At 42.5% G+C, this 23,343-nt stretch overlaps 3 protein-coding genes across 5 annotated transcripts; 1 reads left to right on the top strand and 2 right to left on the bottom strand.

The window, feature by feature from the left end:
- Positions 1–9,903: 9,903 nt before the first annotated feature.
- On the bottom strand, positions 9,904–12,904 carry LOC117776272 (protein rapunzel-like). The gene is made up of 3 exons (XM_034610087.1): positions 12,773–12,904; positions 10,953–11,449; positions 9,904–10,783 (listed from the first exon to the last, which is right to left on the bottom strand). Exons 2-3 carry the CDS (start codon positions 11,444–11,446, stop codon positions 10,093–10,095), a joined length of 1,185 nt encoding a protein of 394 aa, XP_034465978.1. The 5' UTR covers positions 11,447–11,449; positions 12,773–12,904; the 3' UTR covers positions 9,904–10,092.
- On the top strand, positions 12,639–23,316 carry LOC117776279 (putative uncharacterized protein DDB_G0271982). Of its 3 annotated transcripts, XM_034610094.1 has the most exons (4): positions 12,639–13,097; positions 13,240–13,318; positions 19,901–19,959; positions 22,553–23,316. In XM_034610094.1, the coding sequence occupies exons 1-4, from the start codon at positions 12,661–12,663 to the stop codon at positions 22,860–22,862; spliced, it is 885 nt and encodes a 294-aa protein (XP_034465985.1). In that variant the 5' UTR covers positions 12,639–12,660; the 3' UTR covers positions 22,863–23,316. The 3 variants fall into 3 exon arrangements, 1 of the variants encoding a protein (XP_034465985.1); XR_004616414.1 differs by having other exon boundaries at positions 12,983–13,318; positions 19,901–19,971; XR_004616413.1 differs by having other exon boundaries at positions 12,983–13,318; positions 19,901–21,854.
- LOC117776283 (protein rapunzel-like) lies at positions 16,774–21,272 on the bottom strand. The gene is made up of 3 exons (XM_034610101.1): positions 21,195–21,272; positions 18,416–18,498; positions 16,774–18,085 (listed from the first exon to the last, which is right to left on the bottom strand). The coding sequence occupies exon 3, from the start codon at positions 18,083–18,085 to the stop codon at positions 17,396–17,398; it is 690 nt and encodes a 229-aa protein (XP_034465992.1). The 5' UTR covers positions 18,416–18,498; positions 21,195–21,272; the 3' UTR covers positions 16,774–17,395.
- Positions 23,317–23,343: the final 27 nt, after the last annotated feature.

The raw sequence follows: 23,343 nt of genomic DNA, 5'->3' as shown, positions 1-23,343 counted from the left end.
ATCATGATCCACCTTTTGTCACTTATCGCTGCCTTGCCCTCTTTTTATTGAGCTGCCGTGAACAGTTTGCTCATGATCCACAACACAACCGACCTTTGACCGGTCTGAGTCACGCACCAACGATCTGTATGCACAACAGGGACTCCGGCAGCCAAGAGGCCGACAGTCGGACTCGCCACGAGCCCATCTGTCACTCAAGAGAATCAATATTCACTCCAGTTAGATCTGAGGAAACAGATAAAGGTTTCGGAGGCTGGGAGGAGGTGGCTTATTGATCGCAGGCGAATTCCCCCCCTGAGTCCGTCTCTGCCCTTACACCAGTGAGTCAAACCACCTTCAAGCTCCACGTAAATTGGAAACCCAATTACTCATGCTGGCAGACATTTTGGTTTAATCATATTCTTGTGCTCCTGATTTACGGAAAGCCTCAAAGAAGGACGTGCATCTTCTACGGTGGCTCTGAAGGGCACATCACAAAACACAACAAATCACAAAACACAACAAATCACAAAACACAAAACCATTAACATCTAATGGAAAAGGTGAGTATCTACCATAGACAAGGCTTGTCTGGGATTTTTCTAAATCAGGGGCCATAAAGGGGCCACAATTTAAACACTGCTTGATTCAGTGAGGTGCACATTGTGTACACTTAGAAATTAACACATTATCATTTATTGTTAGTATTGTTTGTAAGTGAGTAGTTAAAAAAATAAGAGTCCTGACATGACAGCTGCACTTCAGGGACCAATCAGATTACCGCTGGGGCCAGTGCCCCCTGGCCCTGCCCTTGGATCCGCCCCTGATGGGTGTATGTTGGGGTAAATGTTGACAAAACCTGTGTATGTTGTTTTGTGATTTACTTTTGTGTCTTTTTTAATTTGCCATTGTGTTTTGTGATTTGTTTCCGTTGTGGTTTGCACTTCAGGCCCACTGTTATCTTCTAATTTGATCTGAGACTGCACATTGATGTCACAAAATGTATTAAACTTTTTTCATTATGTTAATAAACTTAATGGAAGACTCTTAATACAATTTTATTGCCACAATAATGGTTGGTTTTTAATTTTTTCACCATTACATGCTCCTGGTTTTCCCCTCATGTACAGGAAGCTGCTCTGTCATAGCCAAACATCTAACAGGTATTCACTGAGACTCCCACAGTGCTGACTTCAGAATGATGCACAAATAAGAAGTGTAGCAACAAGAGAACCATTTATTAAAGACACATGTATCTGAGCATGTAGAGACTTCCGGGACTGAGAGAGAAACTAATGCAGGAGGATGGAGCGTGTTTGAAAGAGCAGATCAATACAGCACTTACCAGTCTATTTCACTCTGGACAAACAAACAGCTGGGGGCCTATTTATACTATGACTGTAGGGGGGGGGGTGCATGTGTGGTACCTCCCTAAATGTTGTTGAGGTTACACATCATCAACCCCGTCGGCCTCCTCCCAGAATTACAGCATCGCAGAAACCACAGCGTGTTAGTCACAGCTAGAAGACTCCTACACAAAAAGTCAAATCAAGAAAAAACCCACAGTTGTTCCCTGAAACCTAAAGTATTCTTGTAACTGGTCTGGGTTTCCTCTCACATCCGATTCCGACACCAGTCCTGACTCTGCATAGAAAACCGATTTCAACACAAAGCAGTTCCTGGTAACGAAGCCACAACTTTGGGCATGATATCACAATGTGATCACCTTTATTTCAACTGCTTTAAAAATTCCACATTCCACCGCTGCATGTGTGTGTCACCTTTTTGTGTTTTGGCAGCAGAACCAAGAACCAGACCACACGGCACAGCAGCATAGAGGATAGTGGATTTAATGACGCCATCAGGCAACAAGACGTCCAATGCTTGAATATCAGGCTTCAACTCAACCGAACAGCTCACGGTTCACATGTTAAAAAACCAAGGGGCGTCCAAACTTTCTAGTCGTGTCCAACTTCCACCACGCAAAGCTCCTGTAGACCAGAACATCTCATTTCAGTTCTTCGCTCTTCCAGGATGTAGCAGCTGAATTGAGACACAGCTAATGTTGATGGTTTTATCTCCAAGGCGACCGTAAAGTCAGATCCCATCAAACTAAACATTATCTCTGTTTGAACTGCTGCTGAGGACCTGAGGTAAATCGTGAAAATTGCAGTTTTTCCCACTTGCGTCACTAAGAAATGTAAGTTTTTGTTGTTGCACCAACATGTGTCAGGTGAAACCGAACGTCAACTCATGGTGAGACCGACTGGAGTTGATTAAATCTGCTCCTGCGTCTGATCCTCTGTGTGTTGATGATGCTCCCGTGAGGATTTGGTGCAGATTGTGAGTGTAAGCACTGGAGCTGTGTGATGTGGCATTTCCTGGTTCTCTCATTCTCACGCTTATACTCATTCCCTTGTGGTCTTTATGCGCAACTTCACTTCCCCCCCCCCACCCCCCCATCATGTTCATGTTGCACAACCAGACGCACTAATGGCTGTGACTGATGAAGCCAAAGAAAAGGTGGATTTTTTTTGCACTTAATGATTTCTAGTTTCTTTTAATATGTAACAGCATTCCTGCAGTTATTTGCCAGATTGAAACCAACAACATAAGAAATACAACTTTAATTCATTATTCCCTGATCACAACAATATGTGCAAAGTGTTTTTCTTTTCTTTTGCAGGAGTTGTTATGCATTTCTCAGACTTTTATGATGAGAGAAGACAGACAGAAAGGTGAAGAGCTGCAGATTACAAATGAGGAAAGACAGATGGATGCAGCAGAGACACGGAGTCATGTAAGTGAAGGTCAGAGATAAACAAGGAGAAAGATTAATATTCCGAGACCCTTCAGCGCTGACGGGGGCCGATGACCTGCTGCAAATCAGAGGAATCTGTGTGTGTGTGTGTGTGTGTGTGTGTGTGTGTGTGTGTGTGTGTGTGTGTGCGTGTGGGAGGGGGGGGGGGGGGGGGGGGGGGGTATTTCTTATGTTGTTGGTTTCAATCTGGCAAATAACTGCAGGAATGCTGTTACATATTAAAAGAAACTGGAAATCATTAAGTGCAAAAAAAATCCCCCTTTTCTTTGGCTTCATCAGTCACAGCCATTAGTGCGTCTGGTTGTGCAACATGAACATGATGGGGGGGGGGGGGGTGTTGTCTGAAACTACAGGGACCTTGACGAGGGTGCAGGCAGAGAGCGAGGGCATCGGGGGGGGGGGAGACGAGTTGGAAAACATGAGGGAAATTCTGAAGCGCTGCAGATGTCCAGGACACGTGTTTACCAGCCGGTGGATTTCCACTTAAAAGCTTTGCTGACAGACGGATTCCTCAGACGTTCCTTTTGCATCCAGGCACATAAACGTCCTTTAAAAGATTTAAACATCAGGTAAAACTGACATTTAAACTGATCTGCATCTGCACAGTCCATTTCTAACGGTACTTATCCGTTTACAGGTAAATAAGGATCATTTTAATGATCGTTGACATGTTTGCTGCAACAACTTCACAAACACGGTGCTAGTTTGTAAATGCAGAAATTCACACGTCAGCTTCAATACTATGATGAGAAAATTCAATCCACTCACGGTAGCAAAATAAAAGCATGATGTACATCTGTGCCTTTATTTTAGGAATTCGGTTAATGAATGAGGATGAGCCACCTCAGGTATTTATTTCAGAATAAAAGCAGATGTACACAGACACGTGATTGGATGTTTTGCACTTACACAATCAGAACTGGACACATAAATTGATGCTGAAAGCCAGAAGTTAGAATCCAAAACAAATGTCGGCAAAAGCAGAAACAGACACAAAATACGAAGGAAAATTTGGAATTACATTCTTTTAAATGTCTAATAATGTACAAAAACTTTTAAGGAACTGTATAATTGTCTTGAATATTCATCCTTTTTCTGGAGAGAGCTGGTTAATTATTTAATAAATGAGAACTTTGTCGTTTTGGCACTTTCTTGACAGTTGGTTTATATTTACTAAGGTCTTGGCACCATGCTGATTTATTTTCTTAGTGTGTATCTGACCTTTTGTACTTGTAGTTTGAAATGTCTGTGTTTGGGTGTGCAGCTTCCTTTAGAGCCTTGGATCAGATTCTCACTAACATCCACTGGATCTTGAGACAATAACAACTTGTAAAATAATCCCAGTAAGAAGTTAAAATACACCGACGCCATAGTGAATATAAGTTGCATATGAACTAAATCGACAGAAGCAGTGTCTCCACATGATATATTGTTCCCAAGATGTATTTTAATAATAATATTTATAAACCCTTTTCAAAACACAGTTGAAGTATTTTACACAACAGGATTAACACATTTCAAGACTAAGGCAAATAAGATCAAGGAAAGAAATAATAAAGAAATAAAACAGTGTAAAACAATAACAGCTGAATAATGAAACAGACAATGTGTGTTGTTAATAAAATGTGTGTTGTTGATAAAATGGTGCACTGGGATTAATAAAAGGTTTTGGCTTTGTGCTTTAAAGGACGTCACTGCAACAGTGATTGATACGATATGTTTGGAACACGTTTGAGCAGCGTGTTTGTCATCAGACGTGACGAATGCTTCGTGTCAGACAGAGTGAACTACAACATGTTAACAATAGTTGGACATAATAGTGTGTAGTATGCAGTTGTAAGTATATTTATTTAATCCTGTGAGACGAGTATTTCTGTTTCATGCTAGTTACTTTTCCTAAACCGCTTTTTTTTTTGCCTGTGACCCTTTAAAAATAAAACTGAGCAGCTTCTTGACTCGTTTCAGATACAAACTTGTTTTCAGTTCCACCAAAAACAAACTTTTCAGGTCCATCTAGTTAAGAGCACTTATTAACTGACCTATATCTACACCACGTCAACCTTTATCAGGTACAGAAGGTTTAACTCTTGCATCCAGACAACTCTAACACATCTGTAACATAAAACTAAACTCAGAGTCATGTCAGTGCTCGGTCCTGGGCTCGGACCTACATTTTGTGTCACTGAACAAATGTTTTAAGGCTTTTTATCGGATTAGTCCACTCAAAGAGCAGCAGGCTGGTCGATGTTCACTCGGGCTGATGGGTAATGGCATTATCCTGCGAGGGGCCGGGATTGGCAGACACCGGCGGAGGGAGCTATCCTTCCATTGATCCCCTCTCCCCCTCCAGGGCCACTTCGACGCTCGCCTCCATATCCAGTCTTTCATTTGTTTATGAAATATTGATATTGGCTGCTGTCTCCTCTTAGAGATGAAGAGATCCAGTTTGATGGAAAGGAGAGTGTTTGGGGAAAGATGGTGGAAAGAGATGGGACTTGGATTTTCTCGGCCTAAAGTCCCAGCAGAAGAAAAGAGAAACGCAGACGTGAACCTGCTTCCTGGTGAGTGGGAGAAATCAGGATGAGGGTAGTGATCGCTCTCATCCCTCCATTTTCTTTACTGCTTATGCTTTCAAGGTTGTAAGGGAAGTGGAGCCGGTCCCAGCTGACATTGGACAAGAAGTGGGACACACTGGACAGGTCACCAGTCTTCAACAGCCTAATGTGACACTGAAATACTAAATAATAAAGATAAATACTACTACTAAATACTTGTCCATTTATATATTCATTATGAAAACAGTACAAAAGCCACAAAAAGCAGATTTACACATTTTAAAATCCTCAAACTATCAACAGATGCTTAAAGGTCTGACTGTAGAGCTGTGTGTTGATAGCGCCCTCTGTCTGTAAACCCCCTCCGGTACCTCACCAGATTTCACCCTTTTCCTTTCAGAGAACTTTTCTTTAACCTTTCTCCCCTCGACCGCAGAACAAACTCCTGCAGATGGAGGCGGTGGATCTCATCAGTAAACAGAAGCTTTAGTCTTCTAATGGCAGCCAGGATTGACGGGCTGCCACAGCCAGAGCAGGGGAAGAGCCTCCTGGATCAATAGTTGTTACCTCGGCAAAGCCCACACAACCACTAATGAATCCACTGGCTGACAGTACAGGCTGCCACTGCTCTTCATGTCCACACAGGAGGAAAACCAGGGGAATACCTAAAGCTCCTTGTAATAATATTAACGTTTACATCCAAGAGCCTCCAACACATTGAATTAAAAAGTAAAACAGAAGAGTTTGGAATGATGAGAGTTTATGAGAAGAATGAAGGTGAACAGTAAAGAGAAAATCTGTACAGAACTCAGCTGCCAGGTTTTTAAGAGTAAACCGGTTGGAACTCATCACCATGGTTTCGGCCTCTTTACACCATCTTCCAGTACGTTTTATAATTTATCTTAAGGTCGAGATCCTCTGGCAGAGGCCTTTTAACTGTTCAAGATTCTGGGCTGAAGACTAAAGGGAACAGAGCTTTTTGAAATAAAAGCTCCGAGGCTACAGCAGGATGAGTCGGTGGTTTCCTTTGAATCAAAGCTTTAAAAAGATCGTGTTGTATCACATTCCCTGATTTTCATGCTTAAATTTCTCACATGTTTAGCATTTTGATTCTTTTATGACTGTTTTTGTGTGTTTTCTATTTGTAAAGCACTTTGTAACCTTGCTTTGACAAGTGCTAAATAAATAAAGATCTTGTCCCACAGCAGGTGCAGTTGTCACAGTGGTGAGTTTCTGCTTTGTGTTTGTCGCATTGTGTTGCGACATCTGTCTGTTGTGGTTGTGTGGTGCGTTTGAGGACGGAGCCGCCGTCTGGCACACCCGTCTGTCTCACTGTCTGCTCCACATCTTCTGTTTTTTCAGTGTAAGTACTGAAACGTGAAAAGATTAGTCACCTGTCTGGGATTTCTCATTATAAGAAGGCTTCACGCCAACGCGGTGGCAGGTGCACAGGGACGTCTGTGTCTCTGGAGTTTAGTGTTTGGGCAGTGACACACTTTGGTGGGAGGTTTTGATTTGGTTCTGGAATAAACAGAAAGTGACTGTTAAGAGTTTTAGACATAAGAGAGTTAACATCCACATGAATTCATCACTAAAGCGCGTGGCATTTTGAAACACTGTATATTGTTGATGTGCCATCCTCATATAAGCACACTCAAATACTTTAAGTGCATAAATGTGGTGTTGGAATAATCGTAATCGTAACATTTACTTGAATGCTCACACAAGTTGCAGATGTCATTTATAAATCAATATAATTTTATAATCAGCTCTAAATAGATTTTAATATGAACTTTTGCCACTAACAAACTGTCCATCATGTTTTAGCCAAAACAGATGTTCTTATGATTAACGTATTTTGAGTTATTTATGAGCCGATCACATCTGAATCCGTTTTCTTTGGTCTTCGTTGTGCAAATATTGAAGTTAGAATAAACACATAAAAACACATTTTGTTTACAGCGTCCATGTTTTTTCCACATTTCGACTATAAAACACACAAACACACCACAGTTGGAAGAATGACTTCACACCTCAGGAGATGGGATCTTCTAGAATATTCACCTTGTCGAGAGTTAGACGTTTAGATTGATATCAAACATCCTCCATGTTTTTGTAAGGGTGATTAGCTTAGCTTAGCATAAAGACTGGAAGCAAGAGGAAACTGCTAGCCCGACTCTCTGTAATGTCCAAAAATACATCCCACAATGTCACCAGAGCTCAAATATAATAGTTTGATATTTTAAACGGGACACCATTTGCTTTCTTATTGAGTCATGACTCATCTTTTCATAAAGACTGGAAACTGGGAAAACACACTGAACCAGAAATCGTTGCAGTTTCATTTACATTTGCACAAACAAAACAATAAATAATAACAAAGAACACATAATTGCCTTAACACATATTTCTATCCTGAGGCCTCAATACTGGAAATAGTAATGATTTGATCACTAAAACATTCCAACTCTTCTTTTGCATGAATAATTTAGATTTTCGTGAAATTCAAAACTCACGTCACCTTCATTTAAACTTCTAATAATTTGGGCTTAAAATCAGATCAATGCACAAATTTGATACCTCACAACAACCTCATCTCTCCAGCAGCAGCCATTTTCCCTCTGCACACACAGAGAGAAACGATGACACAGTCCACTTCCTCCTGCACTGTGATGTGTGTCCCAGATAAAACCTGATGGGTTCTGGCAGGCTTGAGTTACGACGGAGCAGCTAAAGACCCTCCAGATCCTCTGAGATATTACACGATGGCCGCCTCCGCCCGCTCTGCACCTACACCAGGCATTATGACTGATGCACCTTTCTGCAAAGCCAAGCACTTTGCTGCTCGTCTGCAGGATATTAGCTCGGCCAGGGGTTATTCATAGACTGTGAGAGTGGAGCTGCGGTCAGGAAATGCTGACTTACGTGTAAATATCCATTAAATTAGTCGGAGTCGCTGCTGCTGAGGGAGCGCTGCCTGGTTCTAATGAGCAGCGACACTAACAGTGCTGCGTAAATCACATTTGTACAAGAAAAGAGAGACAGATATTAGATTATACTTGTTCACACGTCCATTCATTATTTGTAATTTGTCAATAATTGTCATAAGGCATAAAAAGAATACGACCATCAATCACGCACTTGTATTATTATCATGATTTGTTTTGAGTGCAGAAGCTGGTGCGGTTTTAGTATTTGAATGTGACCAATTTACAACTCGGGGGTCTATTTGTCTTTATTGTGATAGTTACAGAGAAGGAGACACAGGAAATGGAGCGATAGACATGCAGTAAACAGTCCAGCCAGTCAGGAGTCAAACCAATGCTCCCATCTAACCTTTCCACTATTGGTTTGGCCCTGATGCACCAGTAGATTAGAAAGATTCCTGTGGATGCGTTTGTTTTGATAAAAGACAAAGAAATGACGTGATTTGAAATTTCTAGAAAAAACACAGTAGAAATATGCAGGAAAAACTTAGTGGGAGCAAAGATTAAAGAAAGAAAAAGTGTCACACACATAGGTAGAAAATAAGTCACAAATAATCATCATGTTTAGCCTGGACGAGTAAAACAACACAGCAGTCTTCATTTATCACCAAATGTTACAAAAAGTACAAATGAAGATTGTTGCAGATGAAATCACTACAATCTAATACAACCCACGAGGTAACTGAAGGCAGCAGCGGCTCTGGGGTTCAGTAGCTTTGGTCCAGCATCAGCGGGTCTGAGTGTGTCGGGGAACACAAGGCACATTGTCGCGTCTCCGCTGCCGAACTCGGAGCCTCTTTGTTTCTCGTGCCTGAAGAAGTAACCTCTGCGCTTCCTGTCACAGTTAAATAGGCCAGTCTGCTGAGCGCAGACAAAATGGGAGCACGGCTCTGCAGATGCAGCCTCAGCAAAAAAAAAAATCATCTCTTCAGAGCCGAGGCAGTGTCTCATGGGAGACTGGATTATGACTGTGATGCTGAGGTGCAGCAAAACCATAAAGACACGCCCTGTTTTTACATATAGTGCTAGTGCAGAAACTCTTTTAGTTGAACTGGTCGGTAACTCAAAAACTACAAGTACACACACATAGTGACACGGTTTATAATATGCGAGCAGTTAATATTTAAACAGCTGCAGCATGAATAAATAAATACATTTACAGGAAAAATGTCCATAATTCAAATATCTACTGTAAAAAGAATTGGTACAACACTGACAGAGAGTAAAAGTGCATTTAGTAAAAGATCTGAAATAGTTTGAACTGCAAAGCTGAATATATGTAAACACTGTATTGGCTGATACTACTGATACTATAGTACCAGTACCAATTAATACTCAAGCCCGACTGATATGAAGTTTTAGGGGCCAATGAATTTAGAGAATAATAAGAAAATAATCATTCATATTAAGGGGACTGCTATTTATGTGTGTGTGAAATTTGGTGCTGATCTAAATGAAAATCCATTTTTTTTAAATGTGGTTTCATAAGGAGACTGTTGAGCCTTGACGGACGTACGTGCTCTCTGAGTGACCTTCTAGTTTTACTTTATGCTCCACATACGTTTCAGAGGAGAATACTGTATTTTGAACTAAATCAAAATAAATTGATAATTATACTGATAATGTGAGATTTAGTATTTTCAAGTTTTCATGATAAACTCAGTCCTAGAGTTGGACAAGCGACACAAACCTGCACTATCTCAATGTGAATGCACGGCTCTGCTCTGAAATGCTAAACAGCCAAACAGCTTTACTCAGAGTGCACACACACGGCCACATTCTTGTGTCTCTCCCAGTAGTGACAATCCTCTGGGAAGCTCCACGCAGCTGCAGACTCCTTGTGGCGACTCACGGCGTGAACAACAAACCCACACAGCTGCTTCTCCAGCACCTCCACCACCGCCGGGGCGTTCCCCTTCTTCCCCTGAGTCTCCATCGCCTGCCGGATGCAGTCGCGGGGCACCGGCTGCGGCTTGACGCTGTACGACACCACCAGGTTGATGTTGTTCACCTGCAGCACCTCGAACCAGTTCTGTCCGGCCACGTGGTGAAAGTGCTCCCCTGCTCGCCAGTTGCGGTAGGTGCTGCCTGAGTGGTTGATGAGCCGCACCGACCAGCTGACCCAATCGTACTTTTTCACCAAGAGCTGCAGAATCTGCTGAGTCGTGTCCTGCAGGTTTACTTCTTCCTTCTCCTGCAGGAGTCGCTGGGCGTCTAATTTGGCTTGGTCCGGGAAGGCAGCGGTGCAGGCCTCGATGGTCGTCTTCATCCTGGACTCGACTTCTTCAATTTTGCTGCTCCACTCTTGGATTTTGTCCTCTTCTTCCTCTAGGCCTTGGGTCAGGGCGCAGTGGCCCAGCAGGGCGATCAGGCCCAAACAGAAGAGCTCCTTCATGCAGACACAGAAGTCTTCCAGGAGGCGCCGGTTCCTCGCCACATATCTGCAAAAAGGAGGAACTATTTACAAGGTATTTATCTTATGTTTCTATCCAGAGAAAATTAAATTGGTGCCAGTCTAAATTGACCCCAATGCATGTTTCTACATTCTTGCAAAAGAGGAGTCAAAGGAGGAGTTGCAGTTACATGAATACGATGAAAACAACAGCTTACCTTTCCACCAACTCTAACACTGATTCTCCAAAGCTGTTAGTGCCCATTAGAGCATCATATAACACAAACAGGTTCTTCTCTCCCCCTGTTTTAGCAAAGTGCTCCAGGAACAGCCTCGTCTTCACTTCCCTGAACTGCTGTTTCGCCTCCAGGATGTCCATGTATTTCCTGAACTGGTTCCTGATGTTCTCCTCCACGGAGAAGTACTGAGAGTCCAGTCTCCCCTTCTTGATCTCGCAGTCTATGTCCTCCAGCTGCGTGGAGAGCACGTCCAGCTTGTTCCGCACCGTCAGGAACTGCTCTTTGACGTAAAAGACCTCTTTGCTGTGGACGTTGTCTAAGGCCAGGCGGAGAACCGGGGCGGCGGCCTCACAGAGGGGGAACAGCTCGCCCACGGCGCTCGCCAACACCTCTGCCCCCCGCTCAAACATGTCCATCACTGCCTCGATGGCCTCCTTCTTCTGGGCCACAGCCCGCTCCAATGAATTGGACATGTTCTGGGACACAGGGACAAAATCTGCTGTCAGACATCAACAAACCTTGATGAGGAAGAAATTAAATGTTTGACAGAAAGGTCCAAAGTCTTTACTCGGCAAAGATGTTCATGAAAAAGTGTCAGAAGTGACACCTTTTCCCAGGGTGCGTTTTTTCACTGTTCATATGAGGCCATGAAGTATTAATGTGTTAACTATAATGAATGGAGTTGTGTTATCGTGCTTTAAAGGCTTTAAGATCATTTTCTACGGAGTATTGATGTAAGAAGAAGCATCCAGAATCCCAGCAGGTCAATAAAATACACTATAGAATAATAAAATACACATTGGAGAGCAGGTACGTGCACATTGACTCCAGGATGTGGTCAAACATCTGCCCTTTTGGTGCCCAACTAAATAAATGCCCTTTTTTGTAGAGTTTATTTCAAATTACTTTTCTGAATGTAAATCTGTTTTTTAATTCGGCCCATGATGGCTTCAATTCTCAATGAAAAATATGTTGTTATACTAAAGTATAAAAGTATGAATAGTGTGTGGAATAATATTGTGCGTGTTCTGTTATTGAGTATTAAACATCCTCATGTGTGTATGGGCATTTGAATAAATAAATAAATGTGTAGCTGCTCTATATAACTTTATTTTTTACAAATAATAAATGTGAGGGGAGCCCTTTTTCCACTTAAGCACCTGCCCCTCAAAATGTCTGTGCACAAACGCAGTTCTCTTCAAATCTTGATCATGCAAGCTGTAGTATTTAAAAAATGCAATGCTCCTCCTGCAGGTAATGAGATCACGTCAACAAAATGGGGGCCTGGATGAGAAAATGGCACAGATGCCCTTGGGTCTGTGGATGACTCAGAGCAGAGCAGAAGCAAAACAAGGCCCAAGCATGTTTAAAATCACCCTTTCTTCCTTTCTTTGCAACCTGACACACACAAACTGCAGCAGTGTCGTGTCTGCCATGGACCCAAATGCTGCGTCACGCAACTTCTCCACAAATCAACGTCCAAGTTAATTTAGTTTTGTTTATACGTGTCTGAAAATGATCTCTGATTGGCTCTATTTGAAAAGAAGAAGGGGAAATAAGTCAAATCTAAAGTTATGAAATACAAACAGTGGATCTGTGTTTAATATAAACCTTTAAAATACATGGAGATGAGATTTGTCCACACAGCAGTGTTTACCTGACATGCGCACCCAAAGAGAAATGCGCAATGCTTGGATTTTACGCACAGAGCATCGGACACACCTCGCAGCCGCAGCATATTTACCAAAGGGAGATAAGGACATTCAGCACATTCACTTATAAACAACGTTTATTTGTACCTCGACGGAATCTGCCCCCTGCTCCTTCACGCCCGACGAGCAGCTGCAAACAAGTTTCTGTTTTGTCCTTCGAGTTTGAGAAAATTCCCACGGTTCTCTGCGGATCCACTGAGGAGCTGAGGAGGGTCCAAGAACAGGAGCCAGGGGGAAAAAAGGAGGCGATGCGCACTTGTTCCCTGCAAAGGAGAGAGAGAGAGAGGAAGAGAGAAAGAGAGAGGGAGAGAGAAAGAGAGAAACAGACACAGAGAGAGAGAGAGAGAGAGAGGAGACAGACAGAGGAGACAGACAGACAGAAACAGCGCAAACTGCAGGAGGTGAAGATGCGGTCGGTTCCCTTTTTCCTTTCAGTCCCCATGAAAAGACGATTCAGGATCTTTTCAACACATCGGAGCTAATTTTAATTTAGATTATATGTTTTTTGTGGGTAAATTATTTCCCCACACATTGTGGACGGTGTGTTTCTCCTGAGCGAAGACTCCTGCGCTCTTGGCACAAAAGCCTCATCGCCATGATGCGCTTCAGCTGCTGGAAGCCTCCAAACTTGAGGTAAGACGAAGGGAAATCATTGTTGTTCTTTGTCTTTTTGGGGTTAAAATAATAATTGAATCTACCATCATGATGATTTTAACCAACAACACACCTCAGATCAAACATGGCTGCAGTTTACACTCATCAGCTGCGACCTGAGCCTCACACCCTGAATATGTAATTGTGTAAAGATTCTGAATATGTTGTGTTATTGGGTATTAATTGAGATTTTAGTTGCCATGAGCTCATCTGTGAACCGCACGTTGTTTGTGATCTGACGCGCGTCACCGAGCTCCAGTCTGATTTATCTCAAATATAAATATGTCCTTAAGAACCCTATTGATATGTGATTATACACAGAATGTGATATTTCTATTAGTGCCAAGACTAAATGAGGAAGATCCCTTTAAACCTGCACATCTCCTTCATCCGTGCGCACACGACGCGCCCTGACAGGATCCAACAGAACCTCCCTCACCAGGGGAAAAAAAAAAATCATTACGCAAATCGTTTCTTCTCCAACACGTGAAACTAAGGACTTCGGCTCGACGCGTGCGTAAAACTCAATTTGAATCATGCACGTTTCCTCCAGGGGAAGAATTAGATTCTCTGAACGAGCTGAAGTCATGAGGAGAAAAGAGAAATGAGCCCCATCATATGACAGAGGACGTGCGTCAGTGGCTCAGAGACGCTCAGTGCGGGTCTGCAGCTCCTCACAGCTTTGCGCATTTCAAACACCTGTTATGCACATTTGCCTGTTTGCGTCCCCCCAACACACACAAACACACACACTGAGATACAAGTCAAACCTGTTCAGCCAGATAATTGGGCATTAGTGCCATTCCAGAGGTACTTAACCTCGGCCATATACTGCAGATACCCCCCCCCCCCCCCCCTCCCCTCCTCCCCATACACACACAACACACACAACCCTTCGTGAATGTGTGTTGCTCCCCTGCAGACATAGATCAGTGTGTGTGTGTGTCCACTCAGAGCAGCAGCCTTTATCAGCTCGTCAGCGTGGAGATGTGATGCTTCAGTGTCTGTGGGCCCTCAGGGAGCTGAGGGAGAACAAGGTGTAGTGGAGGCGAAGAGAGGTTCTCACGCCCTCTCGTGTTCACTCAAGCAAATTACAACTTTACATCCCCTCTAGTGATCGTCAGCAGCATCTGAGAACATTGTACATACTAGTGAAGAGAACGGTAGTTTTCCAAACAGTATTCTGTGTCTGGGCAAAATAGAATTAAGTACAACTGCCTTTAAATATGACATTTTAATGGACTGATGTAATACAAAAGATGTGAATATTTGTCAATGCCAGGCACAAACACTAGTATATGGCCAAAAGTACATGGACACCCAGTCATTATACTCATATGTCTTTGTTGAACATCTCATTCCAAATCCTGAGACATCAGATTTTAGAGACTGGCTGCAGGATTGTTTTTTCTCACCGTTCAGCCTGAAGAGCAGTAGTGACGTCCAACACGGACACTGGACGATAAGGCTTCACTCACCGTCTCCATTTCACTTTCATCCTAATGGTTTCTGGACGGGGTTTGAGAGCAGGGATCACCCAAGTTTGGAGCTGAGGCTATATTCACATGTAGAATCTGTTTATAGAGATTAGGGATCACCAAACTGGGAACCTGTCTTTGTGCACATGCATTATTATTATATTGAAAACAGCAAAAGTCTCCTCTGAACTGTGGCCATAGAATTAGGAGCACACTGAGTATCATCGTCTAAAATATTGCAGCATTAAGATTTCCCTTAAATTGAACTACAGGGGCTAAACAACCAAACTACCTCAAACTGTATATTGTCCACATACTTATGGCCATTATAGTAAATCTCACAGTAATTAAAACATCTGTTCTTGGTCAGTTTGACACAGTTAATGTCTGTTTTTAATACTGTGACAGGGGCTCACTGGATAAATTAGTAGTTCAAATATTAAATAAAGTAACACTTTACCTTTAACACACTGAGCTGATCATTTAACACGATGTTAACTCGTATTGTGATATTTCTCTGCATTGCTGTTTCCTATATAGTAAAGAATCAACTCTTCCAACCCAGTTTTATTCACTCATGTTTATTTATTGTGCTGCATAACAAAAAGAGGCAACATATTCACACACGAGACATTTATAAGAGGCTCTTTCCTGCATGTTGACTATATGAACGTAGCATATACAGAATCTGTTGTAACAATAAGAGAGGCCATGGACTCAAAACCAGTTTAACACAGAGACAGGTATCGAAAGGACGAGAGTGTGGACCTCAGTAAAATATAAAATATACAAAGTGACAGGTTTGAAAGCTGTTAATAACAATCGTGTTGTTTAGTGATCACACGTTTTCTCTATTCTTCTACTCAACAACTTTACTGATGCAGCGATCAAACCCGTCGGATACCACCCGTCTGATAAAACAAAGAAAAATATGACGCACATTTACAAACATTCTTTTACCTGTAGAACACAAACCATTCAGATAATATACAATAATATAAGCCTAAAACCCTAAACAGAAAGAATACAAAAATAGCCCATTTAGGCACCGTTGGTCTGATAAGACAAGAGGACGAGGAGCCAAGTGTTAAACTGATGCTGAGAATCAACCAGATAATCAATATTAAATGTTTTATTGGCTCTAAATGACCAAACCCCAGAGAAACCCACTAATCATTTTACCCATGTATTATAACACTTAGTTGCAGCTCCTGCATTGATAAGGATGTAGGACAAGAAAGGGGAAATAAAAGAAAGTCAAAGGGAAATAAAAACTTTCTATGACACCACAAAGATAAAGTCAAATCTGTTAAGTATAAAATAAACAATGCAATGAAACATGGTAACAATGGAAGCTCAGTATATTTGGTTTAGATTTAGTGTATTTGTTGTGGAGCAGAGTTTATTTAGTGTTAAAACAGGTCTGGCTTTTATAACAATGCATTAAAGCCACTTCATGGAAGAATAAATCAGACAATTAGAGAATATATAAGACATTTCTACAAGGATAAAGAGAACAAAGTCATAATTTGAGGCTGCTTACACGTATATGACTCTTTTAAACTACGACTTTATTCTCTTATTTCAAAATCAATATCCTTTTCTTCAATGTGGCCTTAATACTCCGTTGTACACTGTATTTGTACTGAAAAAATGTATTTTTAACGAAAATGTGAGTTAAAGTAAAGAAAAAATAAATAACTCGGCACAGTTACATTCATAGCTCACAAGACTTTGATATTTGCTCCTTGTTTAGTGTTTTTTTTATGTTATAGATCAGATATAACTTAGCTGACAACCTTGTTTGGCAACTAAAAGTTTAATAGATATCTCAGCAATGAGAGAAACAATTGACTTTGGCTAATTTCAAAAGAGGCTCTGTAGTGTTGTTAGGCTCAATGGCAGCAGCCTAAACTCGTTAGTAAAGTACTTATTCGTTTCAACATACTTTTCCTCTGTAGTGTAATATTTCACAAAGTCTGTAATAAATGCCATATTAGCAGTTATTTTCCAAAAGTGCATTGTGGTGGTGGATAGATTGTAATAACACTCACTAAAGCCTGTTAGGCCTAATTTATAGAGATGATATTTTGCATTAAATTTAGCACCTGGTTTAGATTTAAGATGATTTGAAATGATCCCACAGATGATTGATCTCAACATTCTTTCATCAGTTTAAACCATCACAGTAGAATCCAGATCTATCACCAAATTTGAAGAATTAATTATTGACTTGTAGCGAATTGTGAATTGAGTCCAACACAAATAGGTAAATGTTGGGTTATAATATTGTTGACTTTACCTCCAGCTGGAGAGAAACCATGTGAAGACCATGGAAAGATGCTTATGCAGCAGGTTTGGACAAATTTATGTGATTTTTAAAATGTGACACTGTTGCTCAAATTTTATCTCTGGGTTCTCAACTTGTGAACCAATATTGTGACAAAGTGCTTAAAGGGGAGGAGGAGGAGGAGGAGGAGGAGGAGGAGGAGGGTACAACTGGAATGCGGACCTGCGAGTCCTGAAGACGAAGGAAAAGCAGCAGTGCAGAAAACAAGCTTTTCATTACACAGCTTCTTCATTGGCACCTGCGAAGAGCCTCCTGCATCTTCTCCTGCACATGCTCCATCTTCTCGGCCCACTCCTCAGTCAGGCTCTCCTCATCGTCCCCGATGACGGCGGCGTAGCCCATCAGGGCGATGAGGCCGATGCAGAACAGGTAGGTGAGGCGCGTGCAGAGTCGCTCCATGGTGGGGCGGTCGCCCTGCGAGTGCTTCAGGTACACCTCCAGGATGGGCCTGCTGAAGAGCTTCGGTTTACCCACCACGCCGTCGTAGAGCGTGTGCAGGTTCTGGTCACCCAAGTCATTGGAGTAGCTTTCTTCGTAGTCGTCCTTCTTGCGCACGCGGTGCTCCGGCCGCGCCTCCACCATCTCCATGAACTTTCTGAACTGGTTCTTCAGGTTCTCCTCCACCTGACCGTACTGGCCGTCCAGCGTCTCCTTCTTGATCTGCACCAGCGTGTTGCGATTCTGCTGGGACAGCTGGTCCAGCATCCGGTTGACCGAGCCAAACTCACGTTTCAGGGTGCGGATGTCCTCGTCGTCAACGTGGTGCAGCACCACCCTGATCAGGGAGCCGGCCACCCCAAAAATGGGGTTAACCACAGCTGCGGCTGAGGAGATGGTGGCCACGCACTGGAGCACTTTGACGAGGCCCTGCTTCAGCTTGGCCCGGTCATCGATGATGTCCTCGTCCATCATGTCCATCTGTATCAAGGTGGGAAAACTGTAAGTATTGTGCTGAATTTGATCAACGCTGAATAATTAAAACTCATCCAACAGCAACATTTACATTATGACATCCGTCTATAACACTTTGACCCGGAGCAGCTTGTGATCAGCTCCTCTCTACGGTTCTTGTCATCTCCAACTGATTCTTTCGCTTCTTAAAGCCTGAAATGTATTCTGACTGCTCCGTTAGTCACGGAGAACAAAACTATTTCACTGTTAATTTCACAGAATATTCCCACATGATGGACGAATGACTGCGACACAAATCTGCTGGTGCAGCGCTGGAGGAGAGTTGTGGCATCTTACGTGAAAGGTCTCGCTCTGGAGCTTCGGCTCGTGTCGTTAACGTGCAACAAAAAGGGCGACTCGGGTCCTGATGAGGAGGATTCCTGAAAATAGAGACAAACAGAGATTAAGACACAAGACGTTTTTCAGATACATCCAACACAGACACACTGATTTGGTTCATTCTGTCCGTCTCTACCAGGAAGTGAGCAGATTTTTCTGCCCCTCACTGGCTGCAGGTTTCAGCAGTGAAGGAGTTAACAGCCTCTCCCTGTTTGTGAAACAGCTCCACTCAGCGCTGGAGGCTTTCAGCACCAGGCCGCTCTCTGTGTGTTTCTATGGAGCGAGCCGATAGCTCCGCAGCAGCAGCAGCACTGAGCAGCGAGCTGAACGCTAAAAGCTAAATTGTTCATTTAGATATTAAAGTTAAACTCTGGGTTTAGTGGGACCAGGGATAAACCCAGAGCTCCCTTGAGGGACTACAAATCCCATCTGCCCTGGGAGCTCCTCAGGATAATCAAGGGAGAGGTGTAAAGCGTGGCTGGGGAGGGGGATGTCCGGCTACCTCTGCAACCCGAGCTCAGACAAGTGGAAGATAAAGGATGGATGAAAGCAGGGTTACACAATTTTGGAAAAAAACTGAGAATTAGGATTTTCTAGCAGAGATGATCAGGATTCCGTCTCACGATTTTCTTCCGATATAAATGTTGAATGGATCTGGACCTAATCTATAAGTGACTGGATTCAAACAGGGAGGATTTTTCCACAGTAGCAGGATATATATATATATATATATATATATATATATATATATATAGTGTGTGTTAAGTATCCTGATAACTCCCACTACACCTCGGTTGCGGCTCCACATGCTTGCTGTGGTACTTCACACACATTCCACTGGGAGATTACATCACAGCCACACAGATAATCACAGCCCCGGTGTTGTGGCGACACCGTGGACGCAGCCAACGACCAAACGGCTGAGCAGGTCGAGACAGGCCCATGACACACTTACGCTTTCGGTTTGGCTTTTCATTTCCTCTTTAAGTACTTGTGTCCACCAGATGGAGCAGTACTTTACCCATGATCACACACACCATCTGATTTCAGCACCACCACTGTGGACTGAGAGCAGTGACATCAGGAGCAGGATTTAACCCTTTACCTTCAGGTTAACTTCAGATGTTGCGTTTAAATCAACAAGACAAATGTGTTTGTTCAACTTATTCAAACACACGTGAAGCCTACAAATGTAAGATCTTGTAAAATGTGATGAAATCCTCATAAGAAGCAGTAAAAAGTCAATTTTGCAATGGTTTTTTTCAGCTTTTCTCAGAAAATCATCTGCTCTGTCCATAAATATCAGTTTTTTTTTGTTTTTTCCCGATTGCAAGTGCCTATAAATAGTTTTTATTTCATAATAATTGCACAACAGCGATGAAATTATTGACAAATTACCCTCACATGTGTTATATTTCTATGTGTGTGCTCTTGTTTCCACAGATGATGACGTCCTGCAAGAGAAAATCCTGCATCTGTGAACACATGATGGAAATCTGCAGGTAGCGACGCAGGTAGTGAAAGGGTTAACTTCTGTTGTTTTGACACAGAAAGTTTCTCTGCAACGAAACCATATAATTAATTTTATTGTATTTCTTTTAAAAGTCCTGTGGAATAATCTGATTCATATTTAATCCCGAATAATCCAATTGTGACTCATCTCACACCTTCATATTTATACATAAAAGTAAATTAACCCTTTGTGCAACTGAAATTATTCTTAAATTAAGTAATTTTCTGTCATATTTCTCAAATGATGAGCCAGATAATGATATATATATATATTTGTTATTGCTTTGAGGTAAAACAAGGATTTCTTTCTTTCTTCATTAATCAATTTACATGCTAATTATTTGCCAGTAAATTAGGGATTAATAACGTCTCCTGATTGAATTCTGATCTGTGGATTATCCAATCAAAGCTCGGTGGCAGCAAAGGCCTTTAAACACAAACACTCCCACTTCTCAGTCACAAAGTCGGGACCTAAAGTTGTGTTTCAGTGACTCAGCCTCTATATTAATGAGTCTATACATAAACTCACTATATAGGAAGATATGAATAATAAAGTATAAAGTCACTGGTGGGAAGTGACAGTGTGTGTGTTGTTGTTGTTGTGCACACACACGAGCTGAGTGTTAATCAGGAAGTGTCTCACCTGTTTGCTGCAGTGGAGCAGCCATCTTGAATGTTTTCTAGGATCAGATTAGCTGAGGACTGATCCAAATACACGCGTTAAATCTCATCACATTTACTCCCAAACTACATAACTTTTATTTTCACGACTTATTTCAATGATTTTCTGTCTTTTTCCTTGAAACTACATGACAGTTTGTTGTCTTTCCAGATCTCAGCCTGTGAGGCAGCAGGAGCCTCTGGACCCTTCAGGCTCATTTAGTTCAAACTACGACAGTAATAATAACGAAGACTGACACACAGGTGACACCCGGAGGTCTCCCATGTTAAGTGAGTTTTAAAACAAACCCAACATCAGCCCCACTCAGCTCGGGCCCAGTGCTCCGCCGCGCAGCCGAGCTCTGGCTCCCCCTAGCCGTGCCTCCATGTTTCCTCGTTAATGCACACCCAACACTGGCCCTCCCTGGTCTATCTCACACATTAAACCACCTAAAAACACCTGAAAACCTCCGTTTCTCTTCCCAAACGTGGAGTTCCCCCTCTCAGTATGCCTCTCAGCCCACACTGGGCTCCCCAGGCCCCAGTGGGACAGAGGATTTCTTACCTTTTCACAGCAGCTGGGCCTGAACCTCCCTCACTAGAGTCCCAACCTCGACAACCTCCTTCTTCTTCCCAGCAATCCCTGCAAAAAAGGACACTTCCATGTATGCTGAACATGTAGGGGTGATCAAATTGGACTGGGTCGTTTTTAAAGAGCCAAAAAGGGCCCCAAAACCCCAAAAGGGCCCATTTTGCACCAATAATAAACTAGCTCCAAATTGCCATTTTAAAATTTCTTGACAATGGTTTTAAACAGTAGAACCCACTCCTCATATACACCTTGGTCTACCCCTATGGTTTGAACTTATTTTGGCCCATCCAGTTGTCATACAGTAGATTCCAATGAACCAGGGACAGTCGGTGCGCAGCTGAGCTTTCTGAGACTTTCAGTTGCGTTTATGTGCGTTTCCAAAGCCCTGGAGCATCTGGGACAGGCTACAGACAGTCTCTTTGTGGGATTCGTGGATCAATGAGACCCTTTTCTTGTGGACTGGAGCAAAAAAACTCAAAGGGAAATATTTTCGCGAGAGCAGAGTCCAACAGCACAAAAAGAAAGCTATGGATCCATATGGGCATCTCCAAAAGTGCGCACGTGTATCCAAAGGCACAAAGAGCTCTCCAAAGGCTCCAAGGGGGAAAAGTTAAAGTTTATCCAGCATAAAAGGTAATTAAAATCATATATTTGTCTAAATTATATCAGTTGTACGCAAAAATTGAAGGTTACACTCAAAGAAATGTCGAATTTGAAGTCCAGTAGAAAGCAAATTGCGAGGAGAGAATTGTTCCAAATGGCGCAGTGGCACTGTAGACACTGAAGTGATTAATTCCTCATATTTAAATGTATTATGTTCTTAAATATTTACTAAGAAATACTCACAGAACATTAGCAAAGATCACAGGTTAAAAATATCTATATATCTGATCATCAGTATCCATTAATCAGGCGTAACCCTGAATTGTAAACGCACCATTCAGTGCGCAAAAGTCCTCCAGCGACGATCCACAGTCTGCGCCTTCATCCAGGCTGGAAAACGAATAGATTCTTTCTTGTAGCACAAAAATCAGCCCGTATATGTTGTTTGTATTAAAAACCAGTCAGACAAATCCAAGTCGATGGTGGAGGGACGGTTGAGGCTGTTTTCCCCAAAACAAATAAACGCTCATGCAAATCGTGTGAGCAGCTGCCAGCAAAGCGTTAACGCATCCTGTTTCCCTCCCTGAGCCTGTGATGGCTGCGATGTTTACGTCCAACATTTCAACAGCACACAGCCACAAGCAGGATGGGCGTTATCTCCCCTGCGTGTCCAGACCTGAGCCTCCAGCAGGTTAGAGACCCCGTGTCCCCTCTCTCTGTCTCACCAGAAACCTCCAGCCTCCGGCAGCAGCTGAACAAGTAGAGCCCTGTTCTCCCTCTCTGCAGCCTGGGATGAGGAGATGGGAGCATAAAGGCGAGCATGTGTTGGGAATGTCAAAGGCTTCATTATCTGCAGCTCGGGCTTGTCCATATCAACGCTCAGACCACAGAACAGACGCGCATCGGGGGTCGCGGTTTATTCTGCAGCAGGACGCACGCCTGTTCTCTTTGTGCATTTGTCGCAGCGGCTGTCAGAGAGAGAGATCACATTTCACACTGAAGTCGCACAGTGAAGAGATGAACACTCACTGGTCATGACACACATGGATGAACCACACATGGAGGAACCACACTTGTGCAACGTCAGCTGTGCGTGTTAGTGCTGCTGCGGTCAAGAAAGATGCGTAACGTTGTTATCTTTAGGTCCCAGAGACACAAACAGCCTCATGTTGCAAGGTGTGTTTTTTATTTTTGAGCTGCTGGCAGGTGGAGCGACGTGTTGACGGTTTGAAACCCACAGTGATGAGGTCTGGAGGCAGTGAACACAAAGACACGAGGTACGGATCAAACCAAATCCCTGTTATTGATAACATTTCATATTTTATATATACTTTCATCTCATTCATTAAGTGGAGCTGTTAATTATGATAAACCACTTTATTTAATTAACACTTGAATGTATTTACTGTCATCACTATACAACCCTTGGATATTGTATGTGTCTGATTTCAGTGTATGAATATTCCAAAATAAAATAAAAAAAGAAATTGAATTGTTGCATTTCCTCTCTTCATTGTGC

The sequence above is a fragment of the Hippoglossus hippoglossus genome, chromosome 16 (assembly GCF_009819705.1).
Source record: "Hippoglossus hippoglossus isolate fHipHip1 chromosome 16, fHipHip1.pri, whole genome shotgun sequence".
Taxonomy (NCBI): domain Eukaryota; kingdom Metazoa; phylum Chordata; class Actinopteri; order Pleuronectiformes; family Pleuronectidae; genus Hippoglossus; species Hippoglossus hippoglossus.
This window is presented reverse-complemented; position numbering and strand designations above follow the sequence as displayed.

Coding starts and splice junctions, on each gene's coding strand:
- LOC117776279 (XM_034610094.1), top strand. CDS start 12,661: ATGCTTGGATTTTACGCACAGAGCATCGGACACACCTCGCAGCCGCAG. Junction 13,098..13,239: donor CTGCAGGAGGTGAAGATGCG/GTCGGTTCCCTT, acceptor GTGTTTCTCCTG/AGCGAAGACTCCTGCGCTCT. Junction 19,960..22,552: donor CACATGATGGAAATCTGCAG/GTAGCGACGCAG, acceptor CTGTCTCACCAG/AAACCTCCAGCCTCCGGCAG.
- LOC117776272 (XM_034610087.1), bottom strand. CDS start 11,446: ATGTCCAATTCATTGGAGCGGGCTGTGGCCCAGAAGAAGGAGGCCATC. Junction 10,784..10,952: donor GTGTTAGAGTTGGTGGAAAG/GTAAGCTGTTGT, acceptor TCCTTTTTGCAG/ATATGTGGCGAGGAACCGGC.
- LOC117776283 (XM_034610101.1), bottom strand. CDS start 18,085: ATGGACATGATGGACGAGGACATCATCGATGACCGGGCCAAGCTGAAG.